The sequence below is a fragment of the Hipposideros armiger genome, unplaced genomic scaffold (assembly GCF_001890085.2).
Source record: "Hipposideros armiger isolate ML-2016 unplaced genomic scaffold, ASM189008v1 scaffold_493, whole genome shotgun sequence".
NCBI classification, from domain to species: domain Eukaryota; kingdom Metazoa; phylum Chordata; class Mammalia; order Chiroptera; family Hipposideridae; genus Hipposideros; species Hipposideros armiger.
The window spans coordinates 773,866-792,093 of record NW_017731843.1 but is presented as its reverse complement, the minus strand read 5'-3'; the positions used below and the strand labels follow the sequence as shown (position 1 = coordinate 792,093).

At 34.7% G+C, this 18,228-nt stretch overlaps 1 protein-coding gene across 8 annotated transcripts in view; it reads left to right on the top strand.

The window, feature by feature from the left end:
• The window catches only part of LCLAT1 (lysocardiolipin acyltransferase 1), a 144,898-nt gene that overhangs the window by 53,870 nt on the left and 72,800 nt on the right, over positions 1 to 18,228 (top strand). For 6 of the 8 annotated variants that reach the window (XM_019667288.1, XM_019667287.1, XM_019667283.1 and 3 more), the window contains 2 exons: positions 1,606 to 1,774; positions 11,141 to 11,339. In XM_019667288.1, the coding sequence (XP_019522833.1) occupies positions 1,610 to 1,774; positions 11,141 to 11,339 (364 nt within the window). In that variant the 5' untranslated portion in view covers positions 1,606 to 1,609. The remainder of the gene's footprint in view (positions 1 to 1,605; positions 1,775 to 11,140; positions 11,340 to 18,228) is intronic. The other 2 variants (XM_019667290.1, XM_019667289.1) reach the window with 1 other exon arrangement.

The window sequence follows — 18,228 nt, the reverse complement described above, 5'->3', positions numbered from 1 at the left end:
CCTGAGGCCTCAGAAATCGAAGCTGAGGATGTGTAAGACACATAGAATCCTGGGTCCTGTGTGAGCACACGGTTTGACTGTGCTCTCCAGTGGACTTGTTCTCTGCTCACACGCTCTCCCCTCACTTCTTAGAAGTTCAGATCTACAGTCTAGCAAAAAACCAGCTCTGAGCAGGTATTTATTGTTTGTACTTTGAAGGATTTTGTACACATGGTGTCAAGTATTGGTAAAGATTTAATAATATACTCATTACCTAGGTAAACTTGATTCTGGGTTGTTAAGGGATTTGACCTGTTTTGTTGTTTGCCTGACATTTTCCAAAGCACCGTGACATTTGAAATTTTATTTCCTGTTGTGATTCTTTTTAAGTAATCAGAGGTCTTGATCGCTGGAATACCTTTTTTCAGTATGTAAATTTTAAGGCCATTATTGTTTTTTATAATTTTAATGTTTTTAATAGTTTTATTATATCGATGTAAACTATATTTTTGGTCTAATATAGTTTAGGTTGTAAAATCAAATGTTTGATTATTTATTTTAGACTGTGTTTCCAACAGTTTATTTTAAAACCTCAATATTAGTTCTTCTGGTTACAAGGACTCCCAAAAGTACAGTCATCCCTCGGTATTCATGGAGGTCCAAGACCCAATCCCCCATATGTACCAAAACCTGAGGATGCCCAAGTCCCTTATATAAAATGGCATAGTATTTGCATATAAACTACGCACATTCTCCTGTATACTTTAAATCTATAGATTACTTACAATACTAAAAACAATGTAAATGCTATGTAAATAGTTGTTATACTGAATTGTTAAGGGAATAATAACAAGAAAAGCAAGTCTGTACATGTTCAGTACAGATGCAGCCATCATAGGCCTTACTACATAGGAACTACATCAGCAATAAGGTACCATATTTTTCCCCAAATATTTTCAATCCGTGGTTGAATCTGCAGATGTAGAACCCGTGGATATGGAGGGCTGACTGTAATCCTTTGGTAAATAGTTTAGGAAAGAGAGTGAGGAGTCTTGACTTCTTTTTAACTTTTCAGCTCATAAAGAGCCAGTTTAAGGTCCATTGACCGAAGATATTACTTTCAGATTCTAATGTAAATAATTACCATTTCTTGATTTAAAAGCTTTTCTTAGTGCACTCTGTAAAATCGTCGTCAATTTTAGGCATAGTCACCCTTAGGTAGCTATTCCGCAGTTCTTGGTTCATCAAGTCTATTTTTTATAGTAATATATAAAAACCTTTGGAATATTTTCAGATTTTTCTGTTGGATGACATCCTGGAAAAGAAAATATACAGGTTTATGTTAATAATAATAAACAGATAAAAAGCAAAGTGTTCATGAACAAGACAGCTTTATTTTTGGAGATCAAACATATTAATATCTGTATTACTTTCTAATATACTGACAACTTATTAGACCTGTCGGACATGTGAGAGGGTCACTTCTATGGTATTCAAGCTCTTACAGTCTTTATCAGAACCGTTTATGTAGCCCTATAATTAAAGATTATTTTATGCATCATTCTGAAATTGAATTTGGGCAGTTATATGTATAGTAATAAAATATATCTTTTTTATATCTTTCAGAATCATGGTGTCATGGAAAGGGATTTACTTTATACTCAGTCTGTTTTGGGGCAGCTTTTTTGGAAGCATTTTCATGCTGGGTCCCTTTTTACCTTTGATGTTTGTAAACCCATCTTGGTATCGCTGGGTCAACAACCGCCTGGTGGCAACCTGGCTCACGCTTCCTGTGGTAAGTTACACAGCAGAGAAGGAGACTGTACCCAAGTGGCCCAACCTCCTGATTTTCACTCTGTTAGAGTCAGCTTTTGTCAAATGTTAAAGTCCTTCCTGTTACATGAGGTGCATTAGAATTTGAAGGGGGAAATACAAAAACTGGAGAAAATGAAAAATAACTTATGTCCTGAAGTAAAATATCTAATTAAGAGATAATTTAAAAATGGAATTTCTTCCTTTTTTTTCTTTTCCTTTATTGAGGTATGGTTTACATATAGTAAAATACACAAATCTGTAGATAACAGATTGAAGATTTTTTGCATAATTTTATTTTGCATTTCCATTTATTTTACAAAACAATGACAAAAATTAAGAGTTTGATAAACTTTTTTAAACTTGTGATGATGTTGTGATTATTTAATTCTTCCCAGTAACCACGGAATTAGGAATAAAGTGATTTCCTATCTGTGGGCTAGGTTAACAACATCTGTAAGGTAAAAGCGCGTGCAAAATGTGTAGTGGATTCTTAGGACAGCCAGATATTCTCTGCAAAGTCAGTGCATACTGCTCTGAGCACATCTCCCTCTGATCCTGAGCTGGAGACGTCCTGTAGGATTCCAGTCCAGACTGAAGAGACTTCCATCCTTTTCTCTTGCTGTGGTCGATCAGCAGTGCCTTCTCTAAAAATGGAGTGATGTGTGTGCAGCTGCCTTTCCCTTGAATAGGCTGTATTTCCTGAGAATGTTCTGTACCTTCTTTTTTTCTGAGCAACACCTAGAACTTAGTATTACTGGGTTTAATGACCTGTTACGGTGAAGTTGATGACTGTAATCCCCGAAAAGGAAAACTAGAAAGGAATCCTCTCCCTTCAGTTGTTGGGGGATCTTCTGTACCTGTTTCTTTTGAATTGTCTGTTGCTCCTCAAGCAGACTGCTACTGTGATGTTTGTAGAGAGGAGAATATCATGCTGATGATATAGACCCCTCATGTGGAGATGGATTGGGAAATATTTCTAGAGACAGCGGTAACTGTACTACCTTGATGAAGTAGATAGTTCTTAAAAGTTTCCTGTAAATTGAATTTTAAGAAATCATTTACAGGCACCCTTTTTTTCATACCTAAAAAGGAATCCTGTGATGAATAATTTTATAAATTACATTTGTTCCCTGCTTACAAGGTTAATTTGTTTTTAAATTTTTATTCAGATATATGTTTTATGAAACGTGGTACTGTTAAAAGTAGCCCCCTGCCTCTCTCTATCTATCCCTCCTTCCTCTCCACTTTTTTCTGTATTTACTTAAAGCTGTCTGTTCTAAAAGCACAAAGAAAGGGACAGCATACGGATAGATAACAAACAATTGTGGCATGGTTCCATATTTTATTCAAATATAAGGAGAAGAATTAGAGGGTTTCATTAAAAGGAAAAATCAAAATAAAAACCCAAGGGTACTGATGATCATAGCTGTTGACCACTTACTGGCAGATACCGTGCTAAATGCTTTAGGATGCTAGCTTCATTTCAGGTGCCACCATTATCCCTATTTTACAGAAGAGGAAATAGAAGCTTTCACAAATTAAGTAATTTGCCCAAGGTCACACACAGAAGCAAGTTATTTATTGAAGTACAGCTGAGATTAAGCCCAGATTGTCTGCTGCCATTAGGTAGAGCCTTAGGTGATAGGAAAACCTTCAGGAATTGGTCAGTGTCCCATGGAGCCTTAACAGAAATTCACTGGTACCTCTTGATTGTTTCAAAGGTTTGGAGTTCTTTCAAGCCAGGGAATGCCTGACTTGAGAAAAAATTTTCTGAGAAACTGGTAATTAGTAATAAAATCAGTCTCGGTAGTAGATGATTTCCTTATTGTGGAAGAAGAAAGTTGGCAAGAAATAGTCATAGAAAGCCTTCTCTTTCACTAGAAAAGCCAAAGACCTGGAACAAGGTACATATTAATAAATATTTGTTGGATGAATAGACAAACAAAAAGAGGCTTCATGGTCAAACTGCCCAAACTTTGGTATCAGAGTTATGCTGGCTTCCTAAAACAAGTTGTGCAGTGTTCTCTCGCCTCTACTTTTGAAAGAAAATTATATATATAATTTATAAGTTTTTTGAGTCGTAGTTAGGGATTACATAATGTATCCTTAGTGTATCACAGTCCACTTAGAGTTAATATTTACCACATCATGTAAAATTTAAGAACCTTGTAACAGCTTTTATGCTTAAATCCTTTGTGCCGCTGTTGTCAATTGCACCTACTTACATAATTAACTCCATAATGCAGTTATAAGTTTTTTGCTTTAAATAATCATGTCTTTTAAAGAAATTAGAAGAAAAAATATAGTCCTTTATATTTATTTAAATATTTTCCATTTCTAGCCTTCTTTATTCTTCCTGTGTATCAGAGTTTCCATCTAGTGTCTTTTCCCTTCAGCCTGAAGAATTCCTCTAGCTGTTCTTGTAGTGAGACCTCCTATAGCTGAATTGTTTTCATTTAATTGAAATTTTCCTTATTTTGCCTTCATTTTTTGAAGGATAGTGTTGCTGGCTGTAAGATTTCTGGGTTGATTTTTTTTTTCCTTTCCATACTTTAAAGTTCTGTCTTACAGTTTCCATTGGTTTTGATGAAAAGTTAGCCATCATACATACTGTTGCTTCTCTTTTTGTAATGTGTCATTTTTCTGTGTTTGCTTTCAAGATTTCTCTTTATCTTTGTTTTTTAGCAGTTTGATTGTGGTATATCTAAATGTAGTTTTATTTATGTTTATGTTGTTGTGTTCATTGGACTTCTTAGATCTGTAGTTTAGTCTGTTTATTTTCTCTAATTTGGGCCATTATCTCCATATATTTTTCTGCCCTTTTGCTCTTCTCCTTTGGGGACTGCTGTTATATGTATATTAGATTTTTTTTTATAGTGTCACACAGGACACGAAGTTCACTGGTCCTTTTTTTCTGCTGTTTTCTTCATATAGTGGATTTCTATTTAAAATAGTGTACTTTTAAATTGTAGAATTTATGTTGGGTTCTTGGTTGGCTTCATTACTTTCTTGAGATTATTTATTCATTATGACCATATTTTCCTTTAAGTCAGCTGAGTGGTAAGTCTAGTACTATTTACTCTGTTGGGGCTGGAAGCAGCAGTCGCCTCCTTATTCTTTTCATATTTTCCTTCCTGGAGGAAATACTTTGCATTGAATATTTGTATAATTCCTACATTATCAGTATGGGTCCTTATTCTTTTAGGCAAAATTTCTTTTTCCTTTCTTAATAGAAGGGTGTTTTGTTTATTGCTAAAGAAGTGAGCAGGATACCTGAATATTCACCCAACAACTATTAAGTGTCCACCATGTGCCAAACATTTTGATAGGATGTAATGATGAACAGGACAAATATGACCTCCGTTCTTGTGAAGATAACAGTCCTTCTACCTAAAATATCTTTCTAAGTTGTGATGTACACAGCTTGACTCGCTTCTTTTCTGCTTTCATTTGACCAAAAAACTACTTCCTTTGTTAGAGGACAGAAGTTAATTTCCCAGGTCATGAATTCTTAGAGTTAGATTTTTTAAATCAACTTTAAAGCTATGAAGTCCAGTGTTTGATTTAAGCCTGCAAACATACCATTTAATATAAAATATTCAACTTATGGTATTGCTTAGCCACTGTCAGTTGCTTATTTACAAAGTGAGCATTTCTCCATAAAATATCTTATTTATATTAAGTAAAATAAGCATATTTTCAGTTCATATAAAATTAACTATCATGAGTAGATTTTTCTAAAAAGCTACCTACATCTGTTGTTAAATAATTTCACTTATAGTCATTAATAAAACCAGAGACATTTTGTTTTAATAATGTTTAACTCTTTTCAAGTCTTTTACATAACTTCTTTTAGGTTTTTATTTCATCATCTGTAAAATAATGAAGTTAGAGTAGATGATCTTTGAGATCCATTCCAGATTCAGCATTATATATCAAATTCTAAAGCCAACATTTAGAGGTAAATGATTTCTTGGTAACAGACATATATTGCTACTACACTTCATTTTCTTTAATGTCATCAGTTTTCCACATTACATAATCTTTTGATTATGAATCACATGTTTTTGGCTGAACCTCTCTACCAAAACCTTCAGAGTTTTGAGAATTTTCTTGTAGTTACTACATTGGTAGAAATCATTGCAACTCTAATACTTTACAGTGTCCAATCAACCTGGTTTATATTGGAGAGCCAATATAAGCACAGTGCTCATTGGTACAGACATTGGAGCCAGACATTTGGTTTCACTATTGGCCTTTCTAGTCATTTGAACTTGGCTAAGCTATTTAGACTCTCCAAATTTCTCTTTTTTCATCTCTAAAAACGGGGTACTAATAGTGTCTACATACATCAGAGAGTTATTGTGACAGCTAAATGAGATGATAATAATATAGCCTTTGTAAAGTATGCAGTAAATGTTTGCTACTATATTAGTTTTAGGGAGTAGGCTAAATTGTATCATCAAAGAAAATTCAAAGTACAGTGGTTTGAATAAGGTAGACTTTTATTCATCCTTAGGTGTAGGTTGGCAGGGTAGCTGTGCTCTCTGCTGTCAGTCAAGGACTCAGATTCCTTCCACCCAGCCTGGCTTACTGTCCTCCTTTGTATGGTCTAGTGGGTTGGTCACCACCATTTCTTTGCCCTACTCTGCGTTCAGTGGGGAGGGAGGAAGCCCAGAACAAGCATGGCTCTTTTCGACTGATGAACTACGAGGTGCACATATCGCTCTTGCTCACCCGTCGGTAAGAACAGTTAAGAGCTGTACTAGAATCTGGGAAATGTAGTCTTTTTTTTTCCCCCTGAGCAGTTATATATACAATTAAAATGTATTATTCTGGAAGAAATGCTGGATTTTACTGGACATATTCCACCATAGCTGCTTCTAGTGCTATTACTACTAGTACTATTTCTATTACAGCAGAATTACATCATATATGTATTTACCGTATACAACTTCAATTACATGCACTAGGAAGGGTGAGGGAAGAGTAGAGACAAGTTGTTAAATGTAGGGTTCCCTCTGAACCTCATGTGAGGTGAAATGGGAAACGTGAGTGGTTCTGTGCTGAGTATGATTCATGTGTTTAACATGTAAACCAATCACTTAATCTGATGGTCAGCTGGAGAAATCTGGTCCAACATTTAGGAAAAGCTAGCTGAGCTGGACTTAGGGATCATGTTCTAGTCTCTTGTGAGGCACCTTCCTGTGAGATTTTCAAGGGTAATTTCAGCTGTTCTTGAAGTTTGCCTCATTACCTTACTTGAGAACTTAATATGTAGGCAAGATTCAGCCATCACCATAGTATTAGATTGGTACATATTTGAAAAAACTTCTGTTACCTAGCTGTTTAACTCACTGCCTTATCAGTAACAGAATATCAGGCGGAGAGTTTTCCAGTTAAGAAATGTACTGAAGTTGAATCTTATAGCTAGGTTACAGAAAATGATGTTCTGGTTTTGTGATGGTGAAAACTCTGCTCAAAGAAATGGAGAAAAACTGTCAGGGTGTCTCATATGACTGCTTATTTCATACTTTCACAAGGTGCTAAAGGAGTTTTTATTTTGAACAAATAGTAGGTCATTTTTTAATTCAGAAGGAATTTAATCATATTCTCCTAAATAGGTATACTTTATTTTAAGCAATCTCCAACAGTTAAAAATAGTTTTTCACTAAAAATAAGTTAGAGAAATGCACTTAGACTAATTATTGTTCACAGAAATAATCACAAAATGACCTCTTTCATAAGCTTCTCTTGTGCATTAAAATGATTTAATTGACAAGATTTTTCTTGTCTTACTATTTTTAAGAAGCACATTTTCTGTGCTAAATGAGGTACCACAGTAAAATCTTTTAGAATCTTAGAGTTAGGTGAGACTTAGAGGTCACCTAGTCTAACCTACTTGTGTGTGCAAGAATCCCATCTAGAATAGTCTGTGGCATGACCAATCTCTCTTGGAACATTCTATAATGGGGAGTACATGTCTCTGTTCGTTTAATTTTGGGATAGTGCTATTCAGTATAATACTGCCAGAATCAAACTTGCATGTGCCCAGAGCAGGTTTTGCGTCTCAAAACTGAGTCTTTCCAATTGTCCATTTGTTAACTAATTACCTGGGATTATGAAAATTACTTGGAGTGCTGTCCTTAAATCATGATTTAGGAATTTGGAGATCATTTTCTAACTCCCCACTCAGGACACAGGTCTCTTCTACATTCTGCTGACTGATTCCATTCCAGTCCTAGAACCAAACAGGTGTTCACCAAACACAGACTAATAGATATAACTTCTGTCTAGAAGTTTCTCTTAAGAAAAGGAGTGCTTAGTGTTTGATGAGGAATTTAGGATTGCAAAGCTTTAAATAGCGAAGGATTTGAAGAGCGGGGCCCAAGCTGAGTCGGAAAAGACAAAGCAGACTTGGAGATGAGGAATGTCAGAGTTGTTCTTACCTCAGATATATAAATATCCGTTGGAATGACAAATGAGAGCATGGGGCATGATGACAAAACTGATTCTATGTGACCAGGAGAGGAATCTCTCATTTTAATGTTTTCATACAGGGTGGAACACTGGGAGGTAGTAAATTGTGGTATATAAAAGGTCCTCAGAAATTCTATAGCTCTAATTCTAGGAGAAATCTTTGTCCAATTAGGTAAAAGCCTTGAGAGTTTTACCTAACTAAGAGTGTCTCTTAGTGCAATGTAAGAAATAAAGCTTTATAAAATCTTATATGATTAGTATCTTATTGCTAAAATGATCTTCTATATTAGAAATAGTACAAATATGAGAATAGTATCATAGTATCTTTTTTTGTTTTTGTTTTACAGTCTTTAATCTGGATTATTTGAGTTCTGGAGTTCTTTGTAGACATTACAACTTGATCTCTGTGTGGTGTATTTGTTATTCTGCCTTCTGGGAGCTGTAAATAATGTTGACTAGATAGGGCTTGTCTGGTATTAAAAATGATTAATGTGAGCTTGAAATCTAGGCTGCCCAAAAGGTTATATATAACTTGGAGGCACATTTTGATAGAGTGCTAGATGACAAGGGAAGGAATGCCATATGATATGCTCCTGGATAAACAGTCTGGAATTTTTTATTTTGACATTTTCCATAATAAAAAGCAAAAGACTGTTTTGGTATCTGAAGGAAACATGTATTAATATTAGAAATTGCACTTAAAAGGTTAGAGTTGAGCCTTTGGGTTCATAGGCTTAAGATTTGAAACTCCCTTCTATAGTACAACACACAATTAATAGTTAACTTTCTCTTTCTTGTTTAAGGGAAGGGTATCCTGCATTTCAGTTCTTTGCAAATCTGAAAAGTGTATCATATTTGGAAAGCAGAGTGGAGCTGATTCAAATTCAGTTTGTATGGTGACTTCACATATATCCTCTTGGCCAAGACATAAAATTTAGTGGTTTATTTTGATAGTTCATGGTCCTTTACACTTACAAGTAGAAAAAGAGGTATTTCTTCCTGGGGGGTCCAAGTCCGGAGGACTGTGCCCTGATCTTGTTCATCATGAAGTCTTCTACATAGGGACTTAACTTCCCGGAGACTTTGGAGTAGGGGTTTAATTATTTGAGTGGTTATGGACTCTTGAAAATCTAATGAAAATTACAGGCCTAGCAACGTACCTGTGTGCATATTGTTATATCTTTGTGTACAATTTCAAGAGTGATACATGTTTATTGACTTCTTGAAGGCCACCCTTCTAGGGCTTGATAAATGCCAGGTTAAATACCCAGGACCTGAAGTGAGTCACAGCCCTGGGAAAGGAACTCAATTGGGGACCTGTGGGATATCTGTAGCTATATTAGCCCAAATGATCTTGTTTTACTATGTTAAGATCTTAATACTCTATGACTCTTTACTTCTTTGGACATATAACATTTCTACCTTTTCCTTTTCCTTTGGCTAATGTCCTTTCTAAACCTGTCTTTTCTTGACCCTATTTATTCTTAGGCTGTTGAAGTCCTATTATTCTTTTGTATCATATTCTTTAAAAATAGATTTTTTATGTGAAACGTAACATACTGAAAAGTTAACAAAACAAATGTACACTTTAATAAATAATTTTAAAGTATAACTATCAACCAGATCAAGAAATAGAACATTGCCAGCCTTCCAGCAAGCTACCCAATCACCACCCTCCTGTTTGTTAGAAGTAGTCACTAACCAGACTTGGAAGGAAGTTTTTTCCTTGCTATTGTTTATAATTTTACTCCCTCATTTCCTTGTTGTTCTTTATAATTATACTGTCTATTTACCCCTAATATATTTTAATTAATGTCTGTTTTAGACAGTTTTATATATGGACACATACTGTACATATTCTTTTTGTTTGCTTGGCTTCTGTCTCTCAACATTGTTCTTACGTGTCATCCATATTATTGTAGATACCTGTAGTTCATTTATTTTCATTGTTGTATCATATTCCATTGTATGACTCTACTACAGCTTATTTGCTACAGTTTGATCAGGTTTTCATGATATTGCCAAAGAGAACTTTTGATTTTCTTATCTTTTATCTGTCTTGGACCAGTTTTCTCTCCAATAATAGTGAAGTCAAATATTAACTAGTAAATTTGTTACATGTAAATTATTTGAAAATTTACATAGGGAATGAAATTAGTAATGTTTCTTATTATCTGTTATTTTTCCTTCAAGAACTCTAGTCTATAACATACTATTCTTCTAACTATTTCATACATATTAAATGCTGGCCATTGGAAAAATTAATTTAAAAATTCAGCAAATATTTGACATTTTCTGTGTGCCAGGCACTATTGTAGGTGCAAGGGGTGTAGCACTTCAGTAAAAATGCAGTTATTTTTTTTTTCTTGATATAGTGTTAAAGTAAACAGATATGTGTATTTGTTTAAAAAAGATCATAGAACAGAAAGGTATAAAATGAAAAGTTTGACTTTCTGTTCCCTCAGTCCCATACTCAGTGTTGACTTTATTTGATTATCCTTTCCATAAAAAAGTGTAATAATCTTATATATTTATAGCTTTTAAAAATTACACAGTGGAATCCTGTTGTAAGCCTTTTCCGCTTTTTTGTTTTTAACTTAATATTGTGAAGATTTCAATGAAAGTTAGGAAACTGCCAGAAACTTAAATTAATAGAACTAAAAACAGAAACAGTACCTTCATATTCTCATTCTTTCAGATTAAGTGTTGTTTTTTTTCCCCTGGTTTATTATAGAAAGATCATGGGAATAGCTATGCTTTTGACTTATTTATTAGAAATCAAAAGATTTATTTATAGGACATGATAAAATTTACTTATGGGAAATCATAATTTTAAATTGTTACATATATATTGTTTTTTCCATAGGCATTGCTGGAGACCATGTTTGGTGTAAAAGTGCTTATAACAGGCGATGCGTTTATTCCTGGAGAAAGAAGTGTCATTATCATGAATCATCGGACAAGAATGGACTGGATGTTCCTGTGGAATTGTCTTTTGAGATATAGCTACCTCAGGTTGGAGAAAATTTGCCTCAAAGCCAGTCTCAAAAGTGTTCCTGGATTTGGTAGGTTATTCATAAATTATTTTAAGTTGTTCATTCATTTTATATATGATGTACCCACCCTAAAACTACAAAATAACTTACTGAACTCCACTTAAGTATTAAAGCCATTCCCATCCCCTCCCACCACACTTAAGTATTAAAGCCATTCCCATCCCCTCCCACCACCACTAGCCTAAAAACAATCACTAGTTTCATTTTTTCTTAGTGGATCATAACACATTATTTTCACCTCTTTTTTGAAACATCTTACTTTGAAAAAAAGAATGAACTTTTTTCAAGGAAGTAGATATAGTTCCAGAGGGACCAACAGTTTGAAAGATATGAATTAATAGTTCAGTAACTTTTTCTTGCATGTCATGCTTGGGGTAATTTAGGCCAGAAACTGGCTTACAGTTGGTTATTGTAAATGATGCTGCAGTGAACATAGGGGTGTATATATTGTTTCAAATTAGTGTTTTGGATGTTTTTGGATAAATACCCAGGAGTGGGATTGCTGGGTCATATGGTAGTTCTAGTTTTAATTTTGGAGGAACCTCCAAACTGTTTTCTATAGTGGCTGCACCAGTTTATAATCACACCAGCAGAGCACAAGTGCTCTGTTTTCTTCACACCCTCACCACACTTGTTGTTTGATGATAGCCACTCTGACAGGTGAGAGGTGATATCTCATTGTGCTTTTAACTTGCATTTCCCTGATGATTAGTGATATTGAGCATAGTTTTGTATGTCTTTGAGCCATTGTGTATCCTCAATGTCTTGTACAACTCTCACCTCCTTGGTTAAATTTATTCCTAGGTGGTTTATTCTTTTTGATGTAATTGTAAATTTTATGAGATTATTTTCTTAATTTTTTTAATAGTTCATTATTAATGTAAAAAATTGCCATCGATTTCTGAATCTTAATTTTGTGTCCTCCTTTACAGAATTCATTTATTCATTTTAATGGTATTATGGTAAAATCTTTAGGGTTCTCTATAGTATCATGTCATCTGCAAATCAATCAATGTGAAACACCACATCCACAGAATGAAGGATAAAAATCATATCTCAATACATGCAGAAAAAAATATTTGACAAAATTTATGATAAAAACTCTCAACGACGTGGGTATAGAGGGCATATCACCTCAAGATAATAAAGGTCATATGAACAGCCCACAGCTAACATCATGCTCAGTGATGAAAGCTGAAAGCTTCTCTTCTAGGATCAGAACTGAGACTAGGATGCCCATCTTTGCCTCTTATTCAACATAGTATTTAAAATCTTTGCCAGAGCAATTAGGCAAAAAGCTAACAAACAAACGGCATCCAAATTGGAAAACAAGTAAAACTGTTCACTAGTCGCAGATGACATTGTGTGTGTGTGTATGTATATAAACCCAGAACTTCACCAAAAAATTTAGAAATAAATAATGAAGTCACAGGATACAAAATCATTATACAAAAATCTGTTGTTTCTATACACTAATCATAATGAACAATCAGAAAGGAAATTAAGAAAATGATCCCATTTACAATTGCAATGAAAAGAATAAAATACCTAGGAATAAATTTAACCAAGGAGGTGAAAGATATGTACACTGAAAGCCACAAGACATTAATGAAAGAAATTGAAGAAGATACAAATAAAGGGAAAGATACTCCATGCTCATGGATAGGAAGAATTAATATTGTTAAAATGTCCATATTACCCAAAGCAGTCTACAAATTCAGTGCAATCTCTATCAAAATTCCAATGGCATTTTTCAGAGAAATAGAACAAACAATCCTAAAATTTGTATGGAATCACAAAAGACCCTGAATAGCCATAGCAATCTTGAGAAAGAAGAACAAAGCTGGAGGTGTTGTCATGAAAGTCATGACATATTTTTCTATGTTTTTCAATGCAAAAACGCATCATGACTTCCCCGACAACCCAATATAAGGTTTTCTGATTTCAAACTATGAGTATTACAAAGCTATAGTAATAAAAATAGTATGGTATTGGTATAAGAACAAACACACAGATCAATGAACCAGAATAGAGAGGCCAGAAGTAAACCCATCATATATGTTTAATTAATTTATGACAGAGGAGTCAAGAATATTTAATGGGGAAATGGCAGTCTCTTCAATAAATTGTATTGGGAAAACTGGACAGCCACATGCAAAAGAATGAAACTGGAGCCACACTATCTTATACACAAAAATTAACTCAAAACTAAAGACATGAATGTAAGACCTGAAGCCATAAAAGTCCTAAAAGAAAAATAGGTAGTAAGCTCCTTGACATTGGTATCGGCAGTGAATTTTTGGATCTGACACCAAAAGCAAAAATAAACAAGTGGGACTTCGTCAAACTAAAGGCTCTGTGCAGCAAAGGAAACCATCACAAGATGAAAAGGCAGCCTACCGAATGGGAGAAAATAATTGCAAATTATATATCTGACAAGGGGTTAATATCCAAAAATGTAAAGAATTCATACAACTCAATAGCAAAAAAAAACAAAAACCAGAATCTGAGTAAAAAATGGGCGAAGGATCTGAAATAGACAGCCTTCCAAAAAAAGACATACAGATGGCCAACAGTACATGAAAAGGTGCTCAACATCACTAATCATCAGGGAAATGCAAATCAAAACCACAATGAGATATCACCTCACACCTATCAGAATGGCTATTTTAAAAAAGTCAAGAAATAATAAATGATGGCAAATATATGGAGAAATGGGAATCCTTAGGCCCTGTTGGTGGGAATGTAAATCGCTACAGCTGCTATGGAAAACAATATTTTATTCATCAAAAAATTAAAAACAACTAGCATTTGATTCAGCAATTCCATTTCTGGGTATTCATCTGGAAGAAAAGAAAACACTAATTCAAAGATTTTTGCACCCCTATGTTCATTGCAGCATTATTTACAATAGCCAAGACATGGAAACAACCTGATTGTTGATTGATGGATGAACAGATAAAGAAAAGTGGTACACACACACATACACACACACACACACACACACTAGATTATTCAACCGTAAAAAATAATTCGTGACAACATGGATGGACATTGAGGGTGTTATTCAGACAGAGAAAGACAACTACATATGATCTCACATGAGTATGTGGAATTAAAAAGAACAACAAAAAAAATGAACTCATAGATGCAGAGAATAGATTGGTCGTTGCCAGAGACTGGGGGTTAGGGGGTGGGTGAAATGGATGAAAGTGGTCAAAAGGCACAAACGTCTAGTTGTAAAATAAGTAAGTCCTGGGGATAATGTGCAGCATGGTGACAATAATTATTATTATTAATGCTGCATTATTAATATTAATATTATTAATACTGCATTGTATAGATGAAAGTTGCTGAGAGTAAATCTTAAAAGTTTTCATAAGAAAAAGAATTTGTAAGTATCTGTGATGATGGATGTTAACTAGACATACTGTGGCGATCATTTCACAATATATACATATATGGAATAATTCTGTCATATACCCAAAACTAATATATCAATTACATATCTCAGTTTAAAAAAGTAGTACTGCTTTATTGCATGGTTATGATTAAATGCTCAGAAGAGTAAGACAGATACATTTCTAAACTGGAGAAGATTCTCCACAAGACTCGATATCAGTAACACTCCACTCCTGTCAGTTTCTTTGGTACAACCAGGGAATCAGTTTTGTTACCTACAATAAGTAATTGTTCCTCATCACCAGCGTAACAACCACTTGGACCTTCCTGGAAGGAATCTCTACAGCAAACATATTTGAATGTTTCACTAATTTTAACAGTGCATCTCTGTGATACACACACCCAACAACACCAAGGATGAAAATACCTAATACTGCCTTTCTCAGCCTCCTATTGGCCGGTCTCATCAAAGGGACTTAATGTTCTGTCAGGAGGCTCTGGGAAGACATTCCTCCTTAATCCAAAGGAAGGAGGTTGATGAGGAGGATGCCACTCCTTTCCTACTTGGGGACATTATTGTGAGAGCACATCATACTTGGAGCTGCTGCAAGCAATCGTCTTGAGTCCAAGAGGATGGCAGAGTAGATTGTAGAGAGCCTGGCGTCAGCCTTGGGGCCAGACTTCATTTCATGTGAGAAACATAAGCTCAGATTGTTTATTTGACTTTCAGATTGGTATTCTGTTATTCAGAGCCCAAAGCATTCTGATATAACTTGCCTTCCCCCATTTTCGCCAAGCTGTAAAGTATCTAGTGATTGATTTACTCATTCAGTACATTTTATTAAATGCTTATGAATCAAGATTTTAATGAAAACTGTCAAATGAAATATAGTAGACAGAATATATTAAATATATTAATATTTAAGTGGCTAGGTATCACATACACATCTCTGTATTTTTAGATACATAATACAGATCAGTTTCATCTTAGCAATTCTCCTAGGAGAAAATTTGTTTTGGTAATTGTTGATTTTATAGTTTCAGTTGCCAGACTTGCTTAGCTGAGATGAGTTTGATGCTATTCATTCATTCATTCATTCATTTATTTACTGTGGGGCGGGAGGGAAACCCATTGGGAACAAAGGTTCAATTCAGTTAAATCATGTGCCGGGCAGTATACCAGGATTATACTTCCTTTTAGGATTACATTGAGAACTAAGTAATTATTTAGAAATGCGTTGAAATCTAAGTAATTTAAATGAAGCTTTTGTTTTGAATGGATTAGCTAACTTCTTAACAAATCTCAAGCCCTGAGCTGTGTGGAACTTGACAGTCTCTTTGGCTGGGAGAAATGACTCTGGGTTTTAAGGTTACCCAATCAATAACTTAACTGAAGTTTAACACAATTGGTCACCTAAGTCGGATATCCCACTGATATGTACTGTCTGTAATACCTCAGTCAGATTTGCATTGCTTTAGGCTGCTCGGCATCCTAAACGTGAATTATGAAGCGTATTTTGACTCTAGGCCTTTCAGTACCCTTAGGTCTATTGCAAATTAAGGAATTCCTTTCCCTAAATTACTAAGTAGATTCTAAAAATTACCTAAAAAGAATGCTTTTATAACTGGGTGATTTTAGGAGAAGGCAGTAAATGAATTTGGAGGGAGCTTTAGGATTTTATATGTGCTTCGCAGTTAGTGAAGAAGCACAAATAAAATAAATCTTAAAACGATCAGTTTGAGCCAACTTGAAAAGGGTACTTTACAATAATAGTAAAAAGATAAGAGAAACGGACCCAGTGTACCTTATAGTTTGTTTTTTCATCTTAATTTCAATTGATAATTTGATTCCAATATTTTTAGTTGTCCTTTCACTTGAGGCTAGGTTACCTCAAAATTGTAATGGCATTTTAAAAGAGAAAGGCAACATTGCAATACTGGGGGAAAAAATGAATTAGCTTTTGTATTTATTATACATGTCATTATTAGGTGAGTTTTTAAAAATCTATGTGGCTTTTTCCTTGTTTATTCCTTATATAAATCTTATAGAAAATATTTTCCTTATGCTTGAAGTGAGATACTTCTGAGTATTATACCATTGTGTAATGAATACCAGGCAGGGACATATTATGTAGCCAAGAATTAAAAATGTTCTTCCACAATAAAAATGGTGCCAAAACTGTATCTTAGAAAGGTTGTTATTGATCATGTTCAATTATTACAATCAAGTAAATGGTTTAGTAAGTGAATCCTAAGTAAGAATATTTACGTCTTTTATTTGTTAGAATGCAAGTAAAAGCAATGATGAAAGCGACACCATCAACTGCTAACAAAAAAAAAAAGGAATGGTATTAGTAAGATCTGGGCACTGATTATGCTGTCACTGCCCTATTACTGCTTGTACCATGAATGGAGTAGCTTCAACAACATACATTCAGTATTGCACAGTTCTGGAAGTATGAAGTCTTATGTGGGTCTCATTGCACTAAAATTAAGGCTTGGGCAGGACTGGTTTCTTTCTGTAGGCTCTGTGTAGAATCCATTTCCTTAACTTTTCCAGTTCCTAATGAATTTCCACATTCCTTGGCTCCCTTCCTCCATCCTCAAAACCAGCAAGGATGAGTCGAGTTCTCACACTGCATCACTCTGACACTGAGTCTTTTCCTGCCTCCCGCTTCCACTTTTAAGGACCCTTTAGATTACATTGGGCCCACCAAACTAATCCAGGACAATCTCCCTATCTTAAAATTCAGCTTATGAACAACTCTAATTTTTCTCTGCCATGTAACATATTCACGGTTCCGGGAATCAGGATGTGCATGTCTTTTGTGGGGGTCATTATCTTGCTTACCACATGCTAGTTGCTCTTGGCGCTCTCAATGCACAGAGCTAGTAATGTATTTAGTTTAGGAATCAATTTTGCAACAGGAATAGGTATCTCAGATGGCAGTGCATCTAAAAAATTGATTAAGTGGCAAATCACACAGGAGATTGGATTTGGTCCCACAATAGTATGAATCCTGAAATTGTAATCATAACCAGGAAGTCTCATCTTGCCAACCAAAACAGGTATTTCCTCAATTCAAGCAAGACTTTCTACTCTCTACAGATAGATATGCTAATCTCTTTGTGGAGTCTAGTGAAATTTGCAGTAAGGGTGGTTTTATCCATTTTTCTCCATTCTGTGGTTTTTCAAGTTTGAAATTATATTTAGAATCAAGTTTGCTTTAGAATAATATTTAATTGCTCAAATTTTATACTTTGATTTCTGTCTTGTATTTTCAGCATAGGCACATTTGAAACCTAATGATGCAGGCATACTACAACAGGGTTATTACAGGAAAGAGTCATACAATTGTCTGCCTCCTCTCAATGTTTTTAAAAGCCAGAGCCTTCATGGAAGTTAATCATCTTAGAAGAGGGATGTAGAAAGCGTTACTTAAAATGTGAGTTCCAAGAAGATAGAGCTTCCCTAACTTTGTGTAGCATTTAGTAC